The sequence below is a fragment of the Ahaetulla prasina genome, chromosome 7, assembly GCF_028640845.1.
Source record: "Ahaetulla prasina isolate Xishuangbanna chromosome 7, ASM2864084v1, whole genome shotgun sequence".
Classification (NCBI taxonomy): Eukaryota; Metazoa; Chordata; class Lepidosauria; order Squamata; family Colubridae; genus Ahaetulla; species Ahaetulla prasina.
In genome coordinates, this window is record NC_080545.1 from 62,829,053 (window position 1) to 62,853,697 (window position 24,645).

The 24,645-nt window shown below is 35.1% G+C and overlaps 2 protein-coding genes across 6 annotated transcripts in view; one reads left to right on the top strand and one right to left on the bottom strand.

The window, feature by feature from the left end:
• Positions 1-13,610, bottom strand: part of NUP205 (nucleoporin 205) — a 51,944-nt gene extending 38,334 nt beyond the window's left edge. The window contains exons 1-10 of one of the 2 annotated variants that reach the window (XM_058189562.1): positions 13,322-13,610; positions 10,581-10,723; positions 9,011-9,182; positions 7,645-7,789; positions 6,852-7,011; positions 5,256-5,484; positions 4,209-4,373; positions 3,856-4,031; positions 2,584-2,700; positions 1,155-1,292 (exon numbers count right to left, since the gene is read on the bottom strand). In XM_058189562.1, coding sequence (XP_058045545.1) covers positions 1,155-1,292; positions 2,584-2,700; positions 3,856-4,031; positions 4,209-4,373; positions 5,256-5,484; positions 6,852-7,011; positions 7,645-7,789; positions 9,011-9,182; positions 10,581-10,723; positions 13,322-13,349 — 1,473 coding nt within the window. In that variant the 5' untranslated portion in view covers positions 13,350-13,610. Of the gene's footprint in view, positions 1-1,154; positions 1,293-2,583; positions 2,701-3,855; positions 4,032-4,208; positions 4,374-5,255; positions 5,485-6,851; positions 7,012-7,644; positions 7,790-8,909; positions 9,183-10,580; positions 10,724-13,321 lie in introns of those variants that run through there. The other variant, XM_058189564.1, reaches the window with a different exon arrangement.
• Positions 13,611-14,698: 1,088 nt separating this feature from the next.
• POLR3H (RNA polymerase III subunit H) lies at positions 14,699-23,505 on the top strand. 4 transcript variants are annotated; one of them, XR_009156081.1, is made up of 8 exons: positions 14,699-14,993; positions 16,506-16,645; positions 17,338-17,434; positions 18,591-18,677; positions 19,758-19,821; positions 20,700-20,907; positions 21,650-21,770; positions 21,927-23,505. XR_009156081.1 is itself a non-coding variant. In XM_058190826.1 (7 exons), exons 2-7 carry the CDS (start codon positions 16,535-16,537, stop codon positions 21,701-21,703), a joined length of 621 nt encoding a protein of 206 aa, XP_058046809.1. In that variant the 5' UTR covers positions 14,699-15,051; positions 16,506-16,534; the 3' UTR covers positions 21,704-23,505. The 4 variants fall into 4 exon arrangements, 3 of the variants coding, with proteins under 3 accessions (XP_058046809.1, XP_058046806.1, XP_058046807.1); XM_058190826.1 differs by having other exon boundaries at positions 14,699-15,051; positions 21,650-23,505; XM_058190823.1 differs by having other exon boundaries at positions 21,650-23,505.
• The last annotated feature ends 1,140 nt before the right edge of the window (positions 23,506-24,645 follow it).

A 24,645-nucleotide genomic window follows, 5' to 3' on the forward strand; every position in this document is an offset into this window, starting at 1 on the left:
GTGGATAGTACAGTCTACCATTTCATAATCACTGTTTGCCTTTGGTAGTTCTTGGGATGCATCTCCAAGATCAAGTGGAAGAAATGCTATAGAACAGGGGTGTCAAACTCGAGGCCAGATCCGGCCCATGGGGTACTTAGATCTGGCCCTCAGGACTGCCCTGGAAACAGCAAAGGACCAGCCCGCGGTGCTTCTGCCAGAAAAAATGGCTCCTGAGCTCTGGTTTCAGCGGCCACAGCCTTCTGCAACCCTCTGCCAGGGAAAATGGAGCTTTGTTTTCACTGGCAGAGGGTTGCAAGAGGCCATGGCCACCGAAAACAGAGCTTGGGAGCCCATTTTCGCTGGCAAAGCACTCGGGGCACCACAGGCACCCCTGACAGGAGTGATGTCAAGCTGCCCATACCCACCCTGCTCCCTGAGGTCAAACACAACCTTTATGCAGCTTTCAATGAAATCGAGTTTGACACCCCTGCTATAGAATGCAACAGAAACTTCCTGTCAGTGCCTCAAAAATGGGACAGGGATGGGAATATAAATAATATGTCAATAAGCGAATGGTGTACCAGAAGTGAATCTACAGCATCCAAAACATTCATGTTTCTCTCAAAAACTCTTGAAAAGTGATAGACGGGAGTGTATTAAATAATAATATACAGTTGTGGTATTTTTGTCTCCGCTCACCCACATATACTGTACATCAGGTCAAATGCCTCCCCAGCAGGGGTTTAAATGATGGTTCTTCCACTGAATATTTCTGATTACTATACAGATGATTATACTAAGTATGTATTTATCTCTCTCAAACTCAAAAAAGGTCTGAACTTAGATTGGAGATTGGGTTGTATTTTATTTTTAAAACAGTAAGCAAAACTGAAACTACATAGCATTTATGTAATATTTTAGGTAATCCTTATAACTACACTTTAAGCAAGTCCTGAAATGTAGAGACTGGTATTTAGAGAGGGGCGGGAAAAGGGGGTTAGCAATCCACTCTTATTTCAATAAATGGAGGTGGTGTGCAATAACTTCTTCTCAAGAGGGCTCTTCCTTTAATAGTAGACACAGTTAACAAAGATGTTTCAAGAAAACTATCTAAATTAAACGAAGGCACTTCAAATCACAGACATTCTAAATGAAGAAGACATTTTTCTAACCTGACGCTGAGGTGGTCTTTGATGGGCTATTCCAAGATATGATCCTATGATAGTGGAGCTCTGCAGAGAGTCTGAAGGACACCAATATTCAAGAGCAAATTCCAGATTAAAGGGATCTTTCTTGTATAACTCAGCAATCTGTAAAGGAAGAAAAATAAAAATAATATGTATTTCAGCAAATGCAGAGGTAGTCCTTAGTTAACAATAGCAATTAGGATTGGAATTTGTAGCTAAACAATGCAATTATAAAGCATGATGTCACGTGACCACACCAAGGAATTTTACATAATTCCTATACATGGTCACTTAAACTTAATTTATGTGCTCTTTTAAAATCTGTGGATCTTTTCAGATGTTAATGAGCAATTGTGATAAAGGTATATTATTAAAAATCTGTGGAATCTTTTTAGATTTTATTGAGCAATTATGATAAAGGTAATTATTTGCTTAACACAACTTAATAGTTGTGTTATAGACTATATTTTAAATGATAAACTTACATTCAGATATTCTACAGGTGCATACAACAGAAAGCAAGAAAGGTATCTCCCTCCATTGCCATTCTTTTGCCTACGTATAACACATTCATTTTATGCCAAGAAAATATATCCCAAGAAACAGGAGCCAATAGAAAATTGTTTTGGCTTAATGAGAAGTAATTGCATATCATTCCTCCCTAAGCCAATATAGAAAACTCATCTTAAGAAATAAAGGGGCGATTAAGCCCTCTTATGTTACTTTGCTTCCAAAGAAATTAGTCTATATATAGCAAGAAAAACAAGCCCTTTGCTGTTCATAAAACAGTTTCTTCTTCCCTAAAGTAATGGTAGAAGTGGAAAGCATACTTAGACTTCACACCAAGCACAGCAATAAATCTCTACAATAGTGTTCTCAAACTTTTTTACAATAAATTTATTAAAGATTATAGTAAAAATAAAAGCTACAAAAACTACAAACCACTATTGGCTGGCAATTTTGGGGAGCTGAAATCTACACATCTTGAAATTGAGAAATGCTGCTGTAGACACTCAAGCCCACATTCATGAACCTGCTTACATCAGAACTTCATAGACATAGCTACATAAACTATTTTATGGCAAAAAATGCAAGTCAATATCTGTACAGATTTGCTTATTGAAGATCAAAGAAATTAGGTTTTTTGTCTGCTCTGAGGTTTAAATTTTAGATGAGAGGGCAGACCAATCTTTCCAGAAAGAATTTAAAAAACATGGTTTAGTTACAAGACCTACTTCTGTTGCTTTATTTTTAAAATGTTGTGCCCTGAGGAAATTAGGTTAATAAAAAAGTGATTTATATAAATGGCCATATATGTAGTTAAAAATGAATTTTTAAATAAATTTTAACATAAACATTTGCTGTGGGCTTTTTTAAAGAACAAGTACTATTAAAAATAAGAATATTAACTTACTAAAAGCATCAGATGTTCTAAATCCCTTCTAACAGATATAGGTGGTTCATTACCCATCTGTATACTCATATGAATCATACGAGCATCTTCATCAGCACGGTTTCTCAGTTGTTTCACCTATACAATTGGTCAAGCAAATAAAGAAAGAAAAGGAAAAAAATCTGTATGATTTACCACCATTTGGACATAACAAATGAACAAAAGGAAAGAGTATTTTTTTAACTAAACATGACAACTATCCTGCTTGATTAGCTTAAGGCCCGTCTGAGTCCAGCATTTTGATTCAATCATTGGGTCCCTACAATTAGTATCCCAACCCAGAAATAATATTGAACCTTAAGAACAATAGCCTTTAACACTTATCCAGAGCCCTTTAAAGAGACTCATATTTGTCATTATGTAAAAATTACATTAATATGTGAACATTTAAAATATTCTATATATAAATAAGGCAGACAAAACTTCTGACATTATTCTACTTGTGGAAAATGTAGAAAGTTAATCATACAATTATAACTCCTGTTGAAATCAATATACTATCTCTAAAATATTTTATACATAATCCAAAAAGGAGCTTTTTTTAAAGGCAAGTGGATTTTTTGTTTTTTCCTTGAAGAAGTTTTGATTCTCATCCAAGAAGTTTCTTCAGTTCTAACTGAATGGTGAGGAATGGAAGCATTTATATTCCTTGCAGTCATCTGGTTATTAGCACTGTCTTTGGGTGTCATTGAGGCCACTTGGGAGTTTATCTGTGCCCTCAGGGTCACCTAATTCCATGTGAAAATGGGTGTTCCAAGAAGGTTCTATTGATTGTAAGAGGAATGTTGTAGAGACAATGAACAGGTAATCATTAAATGAGGACCATTTATAACTATAGATTAATAAAATATAAGAATTTGACTTATTCCAAAGAACTTAAATTCTGACTAGTTATATAAGAAATAGAGATGAAGAAAAATATTTAAAGTATTTTAATATATTTGGAAAAGACACCTTCAATATAATATAGATTTTTTTCTTTTTAATTAAGCCTATATTTAGATGAATAGTCAGATAACAGATAAATTGTTATGTCTGAATATTGTTTGAAGGATATGTCTCATTCCACATGTTTATTTTTAAATCATTTTTTTCTGTTTTTAATATTTCCTAAAACATTTAGGTTTAGACCATGAAATGTTTTTCAAGTCTGTGTAAAGAAATTACACTGAAATATTTGATCTATTTATATTCAAGGTAAATCTAAATTAGCTCCCTCTCCATGTAACTTACTTTCATTGGCATGAGGGTAAGGAAATCTGTAATAAGGTTGTGGATTCTACGGATGTAAAATTCTTCCTGATAAAAGTTTTCTGCTCTCACTACAGACTCAGTGAGGAATAGAAAAACATTGTCTGCAATTGCTAATTCTGCCATTGCTTCATCAGCTTCAGTGAATTCCGCAAATGCTGCAAAGAAGAAAGAACAGAAGAAGCAATGTCATAACACATCATACTTCAGAGGAAATATCAGCGCTGCCATTTTAATCAGTAGAATGTGTGCAGATCTTCTTCCTACTTTATTGAAATGAAGGTAGGGGAGTGGAATTGGGTTCCTTACTAAATACCACTTTTAATCAAATTTACCTGTCACATCAGAGAAGTGTGAAATGCCACGCAAAGTTAGCGCCCAAGCTAACCTAACAGTAGCTTGAAGTCCTGGTAGTTTCCATGGCCGAGACTCCTGAAGGCGTGTATGGATTGCTGCTATATACTGTCTCTCTGTTAATAGTGGCAACTGGCGCATCAGTTCTAGAGCAACAATAAAAAGTATCTACCAATAAATAGTCCAATTCCATTGAAAATTAAAAAAAATACTTAATTTGTCTAATTTTATACCATATTAGATCATGGATACACAATGTTCAATGTGTATCATGACTGGGTTCAAGCATGTAAATCACATTGTGATATGGAAGCACAACCAATAAAAAGTTAAATTTAGAGATAAAATAAAATGTACACTGGATTTCCATTTTAACACAAATGGAGTTCTATAAATAAATGCATAGCACTTATTTAGTATTATACTTCTTTGAAATTTAGAGTGCAGTTCTCTGCCAAAGAAAATTTTGCTGTAAAGTTAATTGGCTAATGAAACATTTGATCATAAACTCTTCCAGTTTACATTGTGTTTATTTTTCAGAAGACTTTAGGCAGTTTTGTATGTATATAATAAAAATCAAAAGCATCCCCCATCTTCCCTATTGTTTTTGTGTTAATTTATTCAAGCTAATATTCTTCTGGTAGAAATAATGACATTCTTAAGCTTTACCCAAAATTATGGAATTCAGAGTACAGGTAGTTTTTCACTAACGACCACAATTGAGTCCAAAGATTCTGTTGCTAAATGAGACATTTGTTAAGTGAGTTATATCTCATTAAATCTTGCTATAGTCTGTCATAGTCTTGTTAGGAAATAATCATTTCAGTATGCAAAAGTTGCTGAACATTCTTCTCATATCTGAGAAACAATCCCTTTTTTACAAAAACCTACCAAAGACTCATAGGAATATAATAACTAAGATAGATATGTAAGCAATTAATATTTTATTTATTAATAGACATTTAATTATAAATTAATGACGTATGAATGGTACATCTTTCAGTACCAATTAAAATGGAAAATATTACCGTCTCGATCTTCAGTGATCTGTTCTAGAAAGCTGACATCAAAACAATACAGAACAGCCAAAAGTAGTGCCAAGTTTACTCTGTCCAATGACCCATCAGCTTCTACAGTTACTTTCTCCAAATAACTAATAAGGATTAAAATATCATCACGATTTAGCGATGACTGGCAAGTCCAAACAAACAAGCTTTCAGCCAATGCCTGCCGACACTCCTTGATAAGATCAGCAACCTAGTTCAAAATAAAATATTATTACAATTGTATAGGTGTACAATTATTACATTTGAAAACATGCAATTTTATAATGTGCCATTCTATAACTGAACTAACAAAGATGCATTTGACACATAATAGCAGCAAAAGGAGCAACGGGATCAGCAACAGACCAGTTCATTGCCAAGCCAAAATTGTTGTGACTTAGGCTGATCTCTGAAGCTAAGCAAGACAGGCTCTGACTAAAATTAAGGGGCTGCCTGGGTATTGCAGGGCTACTGGTGGGAATTGGAAGAAAGCAATGTTAAACCATTTCTCTGACACTTTCAGTAAAATTGCATGGCGAAAATCGTCAGCAATTGAAAGCAGTATGACATTTTGTCTTAATGGAATAACAATGGGACTGAAGTATGAGAATTCAACTTCACACGTATAACACTAATTTGCAATTTAGTATACCATATATAGGTTGCATCTACAGTAAAGACTATATTTAAAACATTATATGGGTATGTTATATATACATACATTCGTATTATAAGAGCTAGAGGCAACTGGCTAGAATCTTCCATGCAGTCATGTCACACAATAACAATTTATAACACTATAAATTACCACAGATTTTAGCATTCAATTTATAATCATTGAATTAATTTCAAATTTGTGTTGGTTTGTGTCACACACACACACTGTATATAAATTATTTTTCCAAATACTGGAGAAGTCGGGGGAAAAAAGGACCATGATAAAATTATACCCTTTTGGCTAATTTTTGGGGAAGAGATAAGTATCACTAAACAAAGAATTGAATGCTCTCCAGAGCTAGGCTTCTTGCATTTATTTACAGGACCAAACCATAAGTTCTTTAAAAATGAAGAACTAATTACTGTTATCTATTTATTTTAGCAAAGCAATCATTGTGCGATATTGGAAAATTCTAGATAACATAACAATTGCGAATTAGAAAGGCCTTTTCAACTGCCACATTAGGGGGGAAAAACCACATTTGTTTATTAAATTTATATGCCACCCATCTTACTGTCAAGCAGCTTATAAGCATCATAAAAACAGATACAAACATTAAATATTAAAATTAAATTAATGAGACTTCAGAAGCAGGAACCACAATTTGGTTGCATTATTCGGAATAGTTTATAATTTAGAAAACTCTTTATTATGATAAATTTTCACATGTATAGTAGCCAACTCTTAGCATAGTTCTTTTTTTAATTTGTATCTTTTTTTCTGTTTATATGTATCTTGAATTTATGTTAATGTGGTTACCCGATACTGCTTGAAATTTAAAATATGATTTTGAAACTAATGCTGCTTTTCTAATTATATTCTGATATTAAAAGTATTATAAGTATTTTAAAATTAATTACCTCTTTGCGATGTTTCTCACTACCCAGGCCTCGCTCTTTCTGTAATTTTTCAAATTCAGTGTTCACATCAATTTGAGATACCAAAGTCAGAATTTTATGAGTTAAACCCTGCTCCATCAATTCATCTGTAAACTGTGTTGTTATGGACACCAACTCAGGACTGCAATTGAAAGAGACGGTTGTGTCATAACTAACTTTATTTTGAATGTTTCTCAGTACTGTAGAACATTAGAAATTAAGTTATATCAACAATATTAGGCTTTCAAGAGAACACATATATCTTTTTAAGTGATAAAAGTTGGAATCATTAAGTCTTGAGGTAGAAGCAAGATGGCAATATAACAAATTGTATCACAGATGCAAAGGCAGAATCATGTACTCTACAGCACCATGCAAGCACTATTTAAACAAAAAAATAGTTATACACCATAGGCTGTTAGCTTCTTTTCCTGAGTCACATGGGAAAATATTCAAACTGGGTATCCTTCACATAGTTTAGAAATGATGTAAGCTGCGGTAGTACCTCCATTTTTTTTAACTCATCAGCCTCATGTATATATACACTAGACACAATAGAGCCAAAACGGAAATGTCAAAATAAAGACTATGAGGAAGACCAAAAGACCAAAAGAATATATAATATACTACATAACTACGTAATATTATATGCATACTATATAAAATAGATGCAATTTTCCCTTCGACTGCAAAAATCAGGCTTTGAAAATCCAAGTTCAAAATAAATATGCTGCTAACGTCTAAGGTTTTTCCAATCTCTTTGCTGAAGACAGACCTGAGCTCTAGTGTCCATGTCTTGCCTCGTCGAGACTGGATAAGTGTTCTCAATGAATTTGCAATGCATCGCTTTCCATCCCAGTATAAGAGAACAGCTACTAAACCCCTAGTGAGACCTGGAAAACGAGGCTGCTGGTGTTCTCCTAAAAAGGAAAATAAAGTTGCAGTCACATGTGAGATCACAGCTTCTGATGCTTTTCACTTTATTTCTCCTGTACCCGGTTTCAAATAATAGGGAAGGGGAGCAGAATATGTGGAATATTCCTTAATAAAATGCTCAAGTTCACTTCTGACTCAATCCTCTCCAATTTTGTTCCTCTTATTAATATTCTAAAAACAGTAACTAAGAGGACAGCCCTCTTCTCTGCCATGTGTAAACTGACTCTGCATCATGGTATTTTTTTCCAATTCCTACAGAAAAATATTAGAAAGAACCACCAATTTCTCCATCAAAACTGGAAGTGTGACAACTAAGCACTTCACAATACCATTATAGCTCAGTTATAGAGCATGTAGCTTAGACAGTAAAACATTCCTGTATCCTAGCTCTACTATTTCACTATAGGTAGTACCCTTTCTCTACTATTTCACTAGTCACTATACACATACTTTCAAGTTTCTCTTAGTAACCTAAAAATAAATGCTTTTAAGGCCTAAAGACGCACACAAAAATAAGTCACTACTTTTCAAAGCAACATATTAATTAAAATTGTTATTAAAACACATGATTTTAATATTATATTGTGTTTTTATCTCCTGTAAGCCACCTTGAGTTGTCATGAGCAAATAGATGTGTGTGTGTGTGTGTAAAATAATAACTGACTTTTGGAATTCCTTCTGGATACATAGTTAATACTTAACTATACTTAAAGCTGGACATATAATATGATATAACCCATATGTATTTATTTTCATTTGAAAATATTACATGCTGCCCTTCAAAACAACATTTTCTCAGGGCAAGTTTACAATATTTGAAAATCATATATGAAAATGCATAATGTACATACAATAAAAGCATGGGCAGACACAATTTTAAACGCTGTACTGAAATAAGTGTAAGCATTAAACATTAAATACTTTCATGTTTAGATGCTAGTAAAGTTTTAAAACATCTCTCTCTAGCTATTAAAAAAAAGAGATACTAGCTGTGTATTGCTCAGGAGGAATTTTCTAATCCTCGGTTGCTGGATTAGGTTACTACTTTTGCAGAAAAAAAAACACTATTCCTAGCAAGCACTGCATCACAGCATAGGAAAGTACCTGGAACAAGATGCTTGATATGCTTGAGCATTTGGCATTTATAGGAATTCTGAACAGAATCAGAAAATAAAAGAAGTGACAGTTGGGTCTCATCACATTACCAGCCAGGAGAAGTTCAACAGCTGCCAATTCTCCAATATCAAAAAGATCACTCAGAATAAAGGCCTCTTTGATGAGCTGTTCTGGTAACAATCGGGTCCCCTGTTGGCCTTGGATAGCAACTCCCTCAGTATTTGCTTTCTGAACTTTTTCATGCTGTTGGGCATTCTTTGGCTACAAAATAATTTTTAAAAAATGCTTAATTATTCTCAAAGATACATTGAAATTTTTTTAGTAAAATATAGCTGTAAAGTATTGTACTAGGAAATACAAAACACACTGTTTAATGGATAGAATGTTCTAGGGAATGCTGAATTACTCTACTTTTTTTCTGGAATGCATCAGAATGTGGTTTGGTAATTTGAAAATTTGGTAGAAATGTAGACCATTTCAGTATCTCCCATAATATTCTGCCCATGAATGAATTCTGCAAACGTGTGCATGGAATATTTTAAATCACTGATCAGACTCCAATATATTTCACATTTCCAACATCTTTAATACAGTAAAACATAATCTATAACTGATTTAAGTTGACTGTGATTGTACATTGTTCTATATCAAGGGTATCAAACTTGATTTCATTGAGGGCTGCATCAGGGTTGTGATTTACCTCTGGGGGCTGGGTTGGGTGTAGCCAGCTCAATGTCACTTGTGTCAGGGGTTCCTGTAGTGGCCTGAATGCTCTGCCAGCGAAACAGGCTCCCAAGCTCAGTTTTCAGCTGCCATGGCCTCCTGCAACCTTCTACCAGTGAAAACGTAGCTTGGGAGCCCATTTTCACTGGCAGAAGCACCGTAGGCTGTTTCCAGGGGAACCCCACGGGCCAGATCTAAGTATCCTGTGGGCCAGATCCGGCCCCTGGGCCTTGAGTTTGACACCCCTTTACTATATTGTAATAATGTGTACTTAATTTTGGATTGTTTGTAGATCTCTACTCACCATGCTCTGTGAAGTATAGATTAATGGTTAACACATATATAAAATATCCTGACTATGTGTACCTAACACATATGCCTTATTTGATGGACAATATATAACTGCATACTGTTTTGCAAGGTAGTATCTAGATTAGATATCTCAGGTTTCATAAAATATACAGGTATATTTAGAGTAAAACTTATCTTTGCTCACACTTAAACATACTATCCAAAATGTGCCAAAAACTGGCCAATATTTTTGTCATTAACAGGGAATGCTGAATGTGGCATAACTAAGATTAACTTTGCTAACCTAACCTTCTCTATCTCACTAAAAAGCAAATCATGATGGGTGATGGATATCAAAATCTACAGGTCCCATCTTCTAAATTACAGGACAGAATTTTGCTTTTCAACAGGTCATTCAGCTATTTTCTTAGCATAGAAATCATTACTTTAGTTATTGGGCTAATCTATTTTTCTTAAGTGATCTGTCATTTCCCATTTAACTTAACTGCACTGGAAAATATTACATTCTTCTTTAAAAATACAATCAAAAATCCCTTCTCCTTATCTAATATCAGTTTGTGATGTAAATGTCTATGAAGAAATATTACCTTCACTGCAATATTATTAAAATAAAAGTTTGTTTACCGGATTTCTGAAGAGTGATATAAAATCAGCTTTATGTTTCTTTAAAATCTGGTCAAGAAGATGTATTGCTTCAGATTGCCTTTTCCATATAGCATTAACCACTGCCTGCCAAATATCTTTGTATGGCCCCCACAAACTGGCAGCTGAAAATAATAAATGTGTTGCAATTAAATAAAATTACGATAAAGCATTGGTACATTATACACTATTTACAAAAAACATTTAAATTACATTAATTATAAGTGATGGCAGCAGCAAGAGGTCAGCTGCCCCATAAATACTGGTAGCAACAACAGTAACGATAAGTGATAATAATTGCTTTAATCATAAATAGCCACACCTTAAATGAGATTACAGGTAGTTCTTGCTTAATAACTGCCCTCTTTAAGGACCATTTAAAGATGCTGGAAAAGGAATTTTACTACCAGTTCTCACACTTATGAACATTGCAATGCCTCCACGGACTTGTAATTAACTATGGATGATTTGCAACTTGTAAACGCCCATCACAGCATCCCACAGTCACCACTAACATTTGTACATTCACAGCCAGCTGCCAAAAAGCAGAGTCAATGAGAAAGCCAGCAGTAAAATTATAATTTGTGGTCAGATGATGTCTTGCTTAATGATTACTTAACTGAGCAATGGAGTTGCCAGTCCCAATTGTGATTTTTAAGTGAGGATTGCCTATACATTATTGTCTTGGCTTTTCTTACCACTGATAAACAAAACAGAATAGTTCATGCTCCACAAACCAGTAACTGAAGCATTAAAAGATGGTATGTTCATATGAAATTCAGGTGGTCCTCACTTAGTGAGCATTAGTTCACCAATCGTCCAAAGTTAGGACAGAATTGAATCAGTGGCATCTATGATCAGCCCTCAAAGTTCCAGCTGTGGCAGCTTCCTGGCAGTCAGGTACAATGTTCTGGGTGACCTTAGCTGCTGGTTTCCAACAAGGAAAATTAATGGGGTACTGAGCAGGTCGCAAATGGTGACCATGTGATCTCACACTTGATAATGGTGCAGGATTTGCTTAATTACATCAACTGATCCCTATTATAGCAGTTAACTGAAGACCACCTGCATACAAATTCCATTGTGTTATTGATAGCTCATATGCACTACACAATCATTCATATCCATCTTCCACATCAAAAGAAAAATTCCAAAGTACCTGGGAACTGTCAGCTGATGTATTTGTATTTATTTATTAAATTTATATGCCAGCCATCTCACTATTACAGTGACTCTGGATGGCTTACAATATGATAAAAATGTAAAAGACATAAAACAAAATGATTAAAATTAAGACAAATAAGAAACTAAAACCCAGGCGACAAAGGGGTGGGGATCTTCTCTCTACCTGTCGACCACCGAGCATCTTATCCGGGGTCCAGGCCAGCTGATAGAGCGAGTTTTAATGCTCCTTTGGAAGGAGCATCTAGAAAGCAGGGATCACAGCAGAAAAGACTCTTTTTCTGGACCCAACCAACTGAAATTCTTTGGCAGATAGGGTCCTAAGTAGCGAATGGGATGGGCTAATCCCACTGAGGTGAGATAGCTCAAGGATGTTGGCCCTTACACCTTTCTACCATTCTAAAATTGCACACACAAATGAAAATGTTGAGTCCATTCATAAAAAAGGGCCTTCTTATGTTCTCTGATGTCCAAGACAGGATGTATAGATAGGTAGTTCTCGACTTATGACCACAATTGAGCCCAAAATGTATATTACTAAGTGAGACAATTATTAAATGAATTTTGTCCCATTTTACGAACTTCCTTGCCACACTTGTTAAGTGAATTACTGCAGTTATTAAGTTAGTACCATGGTTGTTAAGTGTCAATGGCTTCTCCATTGATTTTGCTTGTCAGAAGTCGCAAAATGTGATCACATGACCCTGGGACACTGCAACTGTCATAAATGAAGACAGTTGCCAAGCATTTGAATTTTGATCACATGACCATGGGGATGCTGCAGCGGTCATAAGTGGGAAAAATAGTCCTAAATCACTTTTTCAGTGCCATTGTGATTTTGAACGGAAACTAAATGAACTGTTTTAAGTCAAGGACTACCTGCATTGTGGCAAGGAAAAAAAACCCCACTGTTCCACTGACAATCAAAATAACCTAAGGACAATAATTCAGATTTTCTCTGATCCTTCAAAGAACGATTAAGAATTCGAATTTTCATCACAGAAGAATCTCTTTTAAAAAAGAACTCTAGATCTGCTCTCGATCGCCATTATTTATACTGTTTTATGTTGTTTGTAAAGTACGGTGTTATTAGAGAGTAGCTTTCCCCACTTTCTCGGCCGAATTAGTCAAAAAATCTTGATTGAGATAAATTTGATTTTTTTTTATTGGGAGCCGCACAAAGGTCGGTGTAAAATCGGCGACTCTTGCTAGATCTGAGGAATTATTTTTCCGGTGTTGTAAAGTTTAGATCAAGACGAAGTTCAAGGAAAGCAGCAAGCCCGTAAACCTTCCTGGAAGCAGATGTTCTACTCACTTTTGAGCCGCTAAGTAAAAAAAAAATTGCGCGAAACAAAAAAAATAAATAAATGGGGGGGGAGTGAAACTCATTCATATCAAAGGAAGGTCGCCTTTAAAATGATTCAATGGTTTCCCATAAATAAACCGGCCGCGACCGGTACCGCCTTCAAGGAAAAAAAGACGCCCGAAACCAAACCACCGCTTCTCCTCTCGCCCTCCACTTCGTCCCCGAGCCTCCCTACCTGAAATTACCGCCAACGGCGCCGACATCTTGGACGCTCCCTCACGCGAGCCCAGCGCTCCTCCTGCCCGAAGGCCCAGAACTCCACACAGGCAACCTCCGAGAATGCCCGGTAGCGCTAGTAATCTTCCGACACGTCACTTAGGATGCTTAACCTATCGAGAATTATTCCACCTCCTGCTTGCTTCCACAGCAAGGATAGCGGATGCTCCCTTCGGCTCGTTAAATAAAAATCGACATTTTTCTCTTTTTTTAGCAGTAGAGTGATAGCCACATGCCCAACAAGTAAGAAAATCAGGACCTAGAAGTAACGAATGCTGGGAATTGTAGTTCGGCCCAACATGATAGAGAAGCGCGGGAAATTGAACGAGCCTTGTTGCAATATAGCGGGGGGCAAATCTCATTCGTTGGCTGAAACGATGATACGGATTTCTCCACAAAATATATAATTTTGTTCAAAAGTATGGATAAGAAAGTCGATTATATAAAAAGATATATTTTGTACATCAGAAAGCAACAACAGATTGATTAGCACAGGGATCTCCAGTCTACCGTCCCTGTCCTAATATTCCTTTTTACTCGTACTCTTTTCAAGTATTCAACTTATGTTTATACTTTTACCTGTTATCTTATATATGCTTGACAAATAAATAAATAAATAAATAAATAACCTTGGCAATTTTAAGCCTGGCGGACTTCAACTCCCAGAATTCCCCAGCCAGCAAAGCAAAGCAAAGCTGATTGGGGAATTCTGGGAGTTGAAGTCCGCCAGGCTTAAAGTTGCCAAGGTTGGAGGCCCCCGGATTTGCAAATTATAACCTATCTTTCCTTAGATAGTTAAGGTAGCATGTAAGTTTCTCCCTCTCACACATTCTATTTTTACAATACCTCAATGAACGAGATTAAATAGAATTGCGCTGATGAATGCTCACCAACGTTATTGAAACATTCTTGTCACGGTTCCCATGAGCTTAGTCTCTTTTTGGGGGCAATGTTTTTAGACAATGTTTCCCTCTTTTCTATTTAACGTACCAGAATACATAGATGTAAAAAGAATTTAAATCTGAACGTATTTTCAAACAAATTCGGGCTGATATTAACCAATGTAGAATCCAATGAATTTAAATCTGAACGCATTTCAAACAAAAGCAGGCTGATAATTATCAAATCATACAGAAAAAAATATAATCACCGCTTCATGAAGCAAGGCTTAAAACCGTTAGAAATACTGTATAGACAGAGGGAGTTCCTAATTCCCCAAACTACTGGAGTACATCTGCTGGGGGCGGACTCCTCGGACTGCACGGCTTTGCTTCCTGTCTTTTCTTTCCGTTACACCAACTCGCTGGTGGCTTGTGCGCACTCACTTTTGGAAAGGCTTCCGGGGCATGCTGGTAGCCCCGCCTTAAAAGAAGATGCTGGCGTGCAACTGATGATCGATAGTTTGGAGGTTGGCCATCTCTCGCCTAAAGGTCGTTTGTGGAACTACCCAGCTCTACTCCCATTGTGGTGGAAGAGAACCAGCGACCCAGAAGAAATTGATGCCCCGGGGATCGGATACGACGATGGGGATAAGTGGAGACCAAGAAGAACGAGGGAGCCGCCGGAGGCATTGCCCGTAATTGTCGCTTCTCCTCTGCCTGAGCTCCTCGATCTTCTGGGGAATCTGTAGGGTAGGATTGCTTGAAAGATTGTCCTGCATACAACGGCATCCACGTTACCACGTGTTACGTACGAGCAAGAACTTGAACTTTATGACTATGGAGATTCTCAGTCATCCAGGTCATGCTTGTCCAAAGGTGCTCTTTCAAGGGGCAACTGGACTTTCTTGTTTTTCCTTGAAGACGTTTCGCTTCTCATCTAAGAAGCTTCTTCTGCTCTCAAATAGAGCGGAATAGCAGAGTTGGAAGGGATCTTGGAGGCCTTCTAGTCCAATCCCCCCCTGCTCAGGCAGGAAACCCTGTAACCATTCAGACAAATGATTGTCTAATCTGTTCTTAAAAAGGAGCTGAAGAAGCTGAGAAGCAAAACATCTTCAAAGAAAAACAAGAAACTGCAGCTGCCTTTTGAAAAAGCATCTTTGGGACAACTTGAACTTAAGTTCCCCTGCTTCAGGGCTCTAACATTGCAGGACATTGCAAATGAACTAAAACAGCATTTCTCAATGTCAACAATTTTTGAGCAAACTCATCTTCAGAAAATGTTTCTTTATAATCTCATACTGTACCTCGGTGCTTTAAAGGGGATGATACGTTTGTCAGTTTAAGTAGCCTTTCTTATTGACATTTGTACTGCTTCCCATATAAATAGGCTTTAATTGAATTTTTTTTTCTATTACGGTATATTATAAATGCTTTTTGGTTTTTAAAAATGGTGTAAGTAGAGGGACAGTAAAATTATCCTACCTATAGGTATTTTCCCAAGTCTTTTTAATTTTAGAAATCTATTTTTTCTCACTTTGGTACTATTTTTCATAATTATACTGCTCTGTTTTATGCTTTCTTCTTGATTTTTGTGAAGACTTATATATTGAAAATTTTGACAATTAAAAATAATTAGCTGGCAATCTTAATATCACAACTAATTTCTAAATGGGGTTGGGTTCTACATATGACTAGCACAATATCACTACTACTCATTGAAGTAATTTCTTTCAAGTGCTCTGCTGGATGGCGTTCCCTACTGAATTAAAATAAGCAGAAATCCAGTGGTGGCAATTCTCTTGATGAAACCACAACTAGACTTCTGAAAATACACTATTTTCTTGAATAGAATAGAATAGAATAGAATAGAATAGAATAGAATAGAATAGAATAGAATAGAATAGAATAGAATTTTATTGGCCAAGTGTGATTGGACACACAAGGAATTTGTCTTGGTGCATATGCTCTCAGTGTACATAAAAGAAAAGATACGTTCATCAAGGTACAACATTTACAACACAATTGATGATCAATATATCAATATAAATCATAAGGATTGCCAGCAACAAGTTATAGTCATACAGTCTAGTACTGATCTGAGAAAATGCCATTGTAACTAGTGTGAGAAAAAATGTAAACACTTTATTGATCCAACAAGGGATAAAAGTGCCATCAAAGCTCACAAATAACAGGGCTGTAGTTGAGGTGATAAACATGCTCATTATTTTCCTAAAGGCCTTATGGTTCTTTTCTTTTTTTTAGATCTAGGTATAGTGCTTTTGCTGGCCACCATGTTTGTGTTAGTAGAAATGACAGATACAGTACGAATTCCTCCATGGCAGTTTGAAAGAAAGCTTAATGATGCAATCACTGAAGAGTTAAATAAGAAGTTGGCCAATAAGGTAATTATCAGAAGTTCAAACAAATTGATTCTAAATGCCTCATCAAACCATTAATGCATATTTCTATCTCAGGAACATTCATATATTTGATGATATAAACTATAGTGTATGCCAACTTATGCCAAAATAGAATTGTGAATTTTGAAGAACTATGAAACTCAGTTGTTAATTACTGGAATAGGGATGGGCAAGCTTGCAGTATCCTTATTTTACGTTACAATTCCCATAAACTGCAAGCAACAGTGATCAGTGATAACAGTTTGAACACTAGAGGACATTAAGAAGTATGTTCCTCAATTAGAAAACTTTTGGAAAAACGGCCTCCAAATTTTCATCAGTTTGTTTACTACATTTCTTATACTGTTAATACATGGTAGTACTATAGAAATTATTTACAGTTCATCACAAATGGGAATGAAGAAAAATAGGACTGGCTATTCATGTTTCTTTCCTATTCATCTCTGGCTCCAGGGATTGTTTATCATATTTTTGTTTGTTTGTTTTTAATTCTTGTACGTGTCTTAGAATCACCTGGCTGAGATGTTTAGAAATATAAATGACATAATCACTTCATTAGTTAGATTCAGTTACGTAGCTCTTCTTTTGAACATATGCTTATGTGAACTTTCTGATAATTGCAGTTTGTTGCTCTCTGGACCTCCCCCATTTCTTCCTCATTCTATTATATTCAGGTTGTGTATAATGTTGGCCTCTGTATCTGTCTGTATGACATTACAAAGCTGGAGGATTCCTACATATTTCCAGGAGATGGTGCATCACACACAAAAGGTTTGACAATTATATCTAAGTTTGACCTCTTCAGATTTATGGAGAGACTGAAAACCACAAGACTCAGTATTTAATTAAAAATATTTAACTCCATTTTATTCTTAGTAGCATTTTTCCTTAATATAAAATAAAAGTATTTATGATATATTCCATGTATTGCTGTTCCATTCTAGAAAATTAATGGTTTGTCCTCCAGCAATATATCCTAGTTCAATTTTTGTTAACTTAGTATGATAGTGAATTAGCATATGATTAAATATGATACGTTATATAACAGTGATGGCTAACCTTTCCAGCACCGAGTGCCAAAAGCGCACGTGTGCGCACATACCCATAATGCAAAGCACCCATGACCTCCCCCCCCCATGTGCACCCCTCTACCAGCATGTGTGCGTGTCTCCCACATGCGCCCTGCACATGCACGGCAGAGACCTGAAAACCACCTGGCTGGCGAGAGGTACGTGTGCATGCACGATGGAGCTGAGCTGGGGCGATGGATCGCGTGCCCGCAGAAAGGACTCTGCGTGCCACCTGTGGCATGTGTGCTATGGGTTCATCATCACGTTTATATAGTAATAAGCAATTCTTCATTATTAAGGCAGATATTGAAGTTTGAGAAATCATGAACAAATTGGCACATGCTGTAGACATTCAGCTTGCTAATGGAGCTAATTTTATTATTCTAATAGAAATATGCATTTTAAAAAGGGCATTTAACAGGTTAGTTTCAATTTACAAAAGAAATATCTGCAATGTCATATGACTATGTCAGTTCTATCTGGCAGTGCCAGTTACTTTATTCATAATACAGTAAGAAAGATATTGATTCTTATATTAGATCTATGTTTTAATTTAATATTTTAATTTGATTTTAGTTTTAATTACTTTATTTTTTTAAAAGGAAAAGAGAAACTATATAGAAATTACAAAACGCATATATGACATGGAAAAGTGCAGAATAGTGTTCAATGGATTGATATCTGTGGATTAGAACAAATTTAAAGATAGTTTAATGACTGTTAAACACTTTAGCACTTTCAAACCTGTTACATTTAACTGTTATTAAAATTATTGTTTAAATTAGCTAACTGCAGTATGTAATAAACAATAGGTAAGCTTGAGTTGTTCAGATTTATGATGTTTGCTGCTTTTTTAGTACATTTTAGATATGTTGTATTTCATCCATTTTTGGATGAAATTCTGGTCGGAGAGATAAAAGGCTGCAGTCTTGAAGGTGTACATGGTAAGTTATTTTTTTTAATTATTTAAAATGATGATAGTTACTACAAATATTTGTTTTTCAAAGATATACCGGAAAGTAATAAAAAATAGTGGAAAGTATGTTGTGGTGTACAACCAAGGTAACCAAGATTTGATGAATTTCTTGTTTGAAAACAAATCTGTAACTAATTGATTCCTGTCCAGTTGATTAATTTCTTATCTGCTGTTTCAGCAATTTTATTTCTGTCATTTAAAATCAATCTAATAATTTTCAGTATGTAGAAACTTGGGGGATAGCAGAATCAAACTGACATCTATTTATTGGATCAGAAAGCAGTTACCAACGTATTTGCTGTATTATTTGATAGTGTTTTATTGGATTTTGTGTAAAATTATAAAGATATATCACTTTACTCCTGTCCTTTGAGAAGTGGCAAGCATTTGTAATGTTGAAAAGATTACATGAAGATTAAACAATTAGTGGTGTGTTTATTGATCGTTTTATTTTGTAAATGCACTTTAAAAATTAGAGCTGAGCAGTTTAACTAGATATAGGCAGTCCCTGACTTACAGCAGTTCATTTAGTGACTGTTTGAAGTTACGACAGTGGAAAAAATGACCTTATGACCATTTTTCACACAACTGTTGCAGCATCCCCATGCCATGTGATCAAAATTAAGATGCTTAGCAAATGACTCATATTTATGATGGTTGCAGTGTCCCAGGGTCATGTGATCACCTTTTGGAAAATTCTGACAAAGTCAATGGGGAAGCCAGATTCACATAACAACCCTGTTACTAACTTAACTGCACTGATTCACTTAACAATTGTGGCAAGAATGTTCATTAAAATGGTAAAATTTACTTAACAAATGTCTTGTTTAGCAACAGAAATTTTGAGCTGAATTGTGGTTGTAAGATGAGGACTACCCATATTTAAGTATTATTCTTGAATTTGTCCAGAGCTGATTAATTTGAATGCTGCAATATTATTTTTAGAGGATTGTTGTCTTTTTTTCCCCTCACATACATTATTGGGCAATCTAAGGCTTAAGCAGGTGCTATTATGTTGTATTTAAGTGGCTACTTGATCTTTCCACAGTTTCTCTTGGATTCTTTGATGACATACTCATTCCTCCAGAATCTCTACAACAGCCTGCCAAATTGTATCCTTCAAGTAACTCTATAAAACAGTACATCCAATGGAATAATAATAGGCAGTAATAGGAAAAACGGGGAGGGGGGGTGTCACAAAATCAAAGACCTGTAAATAGTAGAATGACTGTGGCAAAAGAAAGCAAAGATAGTATCAAACATAATTGCCATTTAGAGTACGACTGCAAAACAACTGGAGTACCACTTGAACGCCATCAGCATTAAAAAGTCACCATTAATCAATTGCAAAAGTCAGCTTTACTTGGAACAGTTTACATCCAGATATATTACTTTTAACACCATCAAACAATATCTGCCTTTTCCATGCTCTTGGGAAGGACTTGATAGGTGGATAAAAATGCCAAATCCATTCTGAGCATCTGGTTTAATGTGTGACCAACCAAATTAATAATGACAAAACTTTTCAGATGAAGCTTATTTCTGTTTAATTTTTTTAAAGTCTATTTACTTCGTTAGAAAATATTTTATTTCAAACCTTAGTAAAATCAGCAAGAATTATCCTGGTAAAAATGCAGTACAGAGGAATTTAGGGAGACATTAACAAAAAATTTTTGTTCATATTATATGTCTTAATGAAGTACCTTAGTATCATAAAACTTACAGATAGACTATTTAAGCCGTTGATACTAATCTATTAAATCTGGAATCCACAGGAAAACATGATTGCTTAGTCTTGTTTGAAAACATCTAGCAAATGTGAGTCCTCCATCTCCTATGCTTATCAGCCCCATTAAAACTTCTTAACACTCAACCAGAATATATCCTTCTGCAACTAAAAGCATTACTCCATGTCCTACCCTATAGGGTGTTAGAGAACAGTTCTTTTTTTTTTTGTCACATTGTTGTCTTAACCTTCTCATGTACCCAGCGATGAAACAGAACAGGTATGGGTTTGGGAATATGAGACTGAAGAAGGAGCTCATGACCTGTACATGGATATGGGAGAAGAAATTCGTTTCCGTGTGGTAGATGAAAATTTCATTGATACATCCCCAACAGGCCCAAGCTCTGTAGAGCCTTCCACATCTAGTGGCACTGAGGAGACACAGAAGAAAGAAGCACCCTATACTATTGTGGTATGTACTTTTCTTTGGAACCTTTTAAAATGAAGAGCTTTATCAATACCTATATAGAGAAATAAAAGGGAAAAACTATGTCAAATCAAGTTTAATGCCTGGTAACCATCCATATAGTTTTGGTGGCAGCAGTATACATTGCTTTCCTCTGGAATATGCACAAACGCTCACACACACACCTAGTATTGCCTACAACTTGAGATTTCCTGGTGTTCAAGTATAAACAGCTCTAATTTTATTTAATTAGTCATGGGGGAGAAGAATTTCTAGTTATAGTTGCTTTTATAACAATGTGCAGAATGTTTCATTTTGAAGTATCTGGAGAACATCCTGTTTCCTCTGTGAATCTACTGTTCCTATTCTGCAATCAAGTTGCAATTTTACAATTGGGGGAAGGTGTTTTATGTTCAAAATGGCTAAAAACAAAACATTTTGTACCCATGTAGTTTATGCTGGGCTTCTTAGGATGGAGGGGAAGAGAGTAGAATGTGAAGGTATAGTTTAAATATGGAGATGAGCAATATATTTTTGTAAAATATTTTGCATTCATACAATGTAAAGCTAGGCACAGTTTTTTGTTTATGACTATATGAATTATGTATGGTCTCGAACCTAAGTATTAGTAGATATGCATGTTACTTTTTGAACAATTACAAAGGATAGGCCTGGAGAGCAAGTGTCAACTCAATATATATTTAACGCATATTAATTCAAATGTTAATTGTTACAATTTTTCATTAAGGGATCTATCAGTGAACCCGGCCTGGGTCTCCTATCCTGGTGGACTAACAGTTAACTGAAGGTAAAGATGGACAGTTACACTGGAAAAGCCAGGAGATGCCTTGGTCAACAGTTGCAGAATGGTAACTTTTTTCCCCATTTCTGCTTTATATTAAACCAATCTGATTGAGATATAGTAAATAAATGACTGTGCCTAGTGGCTTGTCATCAGAACGTAATAACTATGCATTATAACTCTAGAACATTACTGTAATAATCCTGATGCTTTTATCTACCAGATCAGGATATAAGTGCCTGGGAATGGTATGTTAGCTGAAAAGAAAAAGAAAAGAGAAGACCCTCTAAATTAAAAAGGTGCAAAGAAATATATTCTGAAGGATTGACCTCATACTGCTACAGTTCATTATGAAAATAAATGTTAAAAAGGACTGATACTGAAAAAGCACCACTTAATTTTTTTGCCAAAGGATGGAAGGGCTGCTTGTTTTTTAAATTCAGACAGGTTATAGTAAAAATGTGGTATAGCTAGGACAATCAAGTTGCCTCTTCTCAGTTTTGTAACAAATCATCATTTGGAAGGGTAACCACTGGGTAAAATGAATAAGCTGCTTTTCTGCCAGAATTACAGTTAAAATAGAAGAGAATATGTGTAGCTCAGGGATGAAATATAGACTCCTTGTTCTCTGAGCTTTGTTTTTAGTTTGCACACTTTTCATTAACCAAACAGTAGCATTGGTATTAACATTATCAGATGATACCTAGTTGGGTAAACAACCAAACTCTAGAGAGCAGCAAGGACTCCATATTACAGTCAGAAATTCTGCTTTATCCAGAAAGAAAACTTATCTTTGTCTTAGAAAACATACAATCATTATTGTTTTTAGCATAAATACTGCAGAAAGACAGATGACTTCCAGGGATGTTCCATTGAGAAGACAACATAAACACACACACTTACTTCTATATGTTGCTATAGCTCTTTTTCAACAAAATAACTTAATATGGAAGAAACTCCCATTTGTCACATGTTAAGCATGAAACAGGCCTAGACCATTTTTATTGCACTGTGATAGAAAATAAGAATATTAAAACAGTTCTAATATATTATCAAAAACATCCTTTTAGAACACCTGGTTCTTGCTGACTGTATTTTCTTACAAGTAAGCATCCCAAATTCTAAAAGTTTTCATGCCGCTACAATTCTGTGTTTGTGTAGGACTTTTCTACTCTTGGTGTTAGTTTTCTGTTATGATTACCACTGAGATGCAGTGTTTTGCTTTATAATATTGTGTAATAAAAGTTTGCAGAAAGTCGGTAGAATAATGAATAAGTTTAAAATCTAGCTGGTAACTATACTAGAGTTTTTCCCTGCTTTTCAAAGAAAGGATTTTGGACTAAAAGTGATGATCTCTACCGGTATTAAATTTGCTACTTTTTTTGCTTGTTATCCCTTGTTATTTAAATGTATTTAGAATTTTTATATTATCCATCAAAATTTTGATACTTCTTATACAAAATATAAAATTACTAAGAATTGACAATAATTCTATCATTTTTCAGACAATTTCTGTGTGGTAATTGCTATTCTATACCGGATCTATTGGAACTGATCTTTCAATTGTTTAAAGACTGGGTTCCGTTAAATTACTTCCACCTATACCATATAGCTGCTCTTCCTTTGGCAAATTTTTTTCCATTGATACTCATTACTAAATGCAGTCCTTGAGTCTGGAATAAATTACTGAATACAGTGTAATTCTGTGATGTATATATGTATTTGTACAAACTGATTCTGCAAAGCCATTTAGCAAAAGAAGAGTTAAAATGCCCTCTGATGATTAAAGCTTACCATCTATATTCAATTTTAGTATTATTTCTTGATAGAGTGGCTTTCAAAACACTTAATAAAATTTGTAAGTTAAATAATGCAGATGTGCAACATACACACAGGAAACAAGGCTTAAAGAAATTGCAATAACACAAATAATATCATTGTTTTGTGATTACATAGGTTAAGCGTTGAACTTCTGAAAAATTAGGATAGTGAGATGTGATTGAATTGTTTGGCCACTGCCCTCAAAAATACTGTGTTTCCCTGAAAATAAGACCCTGTCTTATATTTTTTTGAACCCTGAAATAAACGCTTGACCTTATTGCCATGCGCTCAAAAACCCCGATTGGGCTTATTATCAGGGGATGTCTTATTTTAGGGGAAACAGGATATCTACAAAAAGAATAGTCTTCAACTAAATGGATCCTTCAGTATAACACCAGTCAAACCTGTCATATGAATGATATGCAGGACAAAGACTTCTGCATTTAATTGGAACTAGGATATCAGTGGCCAATTTAAGCAGCCAATATTGGTGTGAAAGGATTGCACTGGGAACTGTTCAAAACTTATTTTAAAATAATGCGCAAAAGAGAGAAAGTGAAACTACTTATAAAAACAATGTACATGTTTGTGTGTGTAGGTAGTAGGTAACAACATAAAATTTTCTTATTTGCAGTATTCCATTCTATGCAATCGCTATAAATAGTAGCAAATATTAAACCTCAACTGGAAATATGCCTATCGGGAGATTCAAATTTTCCACTGTTCTGCATGAGGATGAAAGTACCTTGAGGATAAAAGTATTGATTTGCAGTTGCAAGTAAATTTGAGTAAGCAAATTCGCAAATACAAAATTCACAATCTAATCACACATCTTATGTTGTAGAATTATTCAGATTTAAATCTGTTTATTCAAACAACTACGTTACTCAGATTAGTCTTGCATTTTCTTCCATGCTTGTAATAGGAGAGCAGTCTAGAATCATAAAAATGAAATAAGCCATTTATTTTTGTTATCCTTTAGTTTATTTCAAAATCACAGTTATATACTTAAGAACATGAGTATCTACAAAAATAGCAAGTCTTTCAGAACAACATATACAAAATAAATTTGATCCAAAAGGATACCACTGTAATAGCCATGTTGCATGAAAGTAAATTGT

Coding starts and splice junctions, on each gene's coding strand:
- POLR3H (XM_058190826.1), top strand. CDS start 16,535: ATGTTTGTGTTAGTAGAAATGACAGATACAGTACGAATTCCTCCATGG. Junction 17,435..18,590: donor TGGTGCATCACACACAAAAG/GTTTGACAATTA, acceptor CTGCTTTTTTAG/TACATTTTAGATATGTTGTA. Junction 18,678..19,757: donor CAGTCTTGAAGGTGTACATG/GTAAGTTATTTT, acceptor ATCTTTCCACAG/TTTCTCTTGGATTCTTTGAT.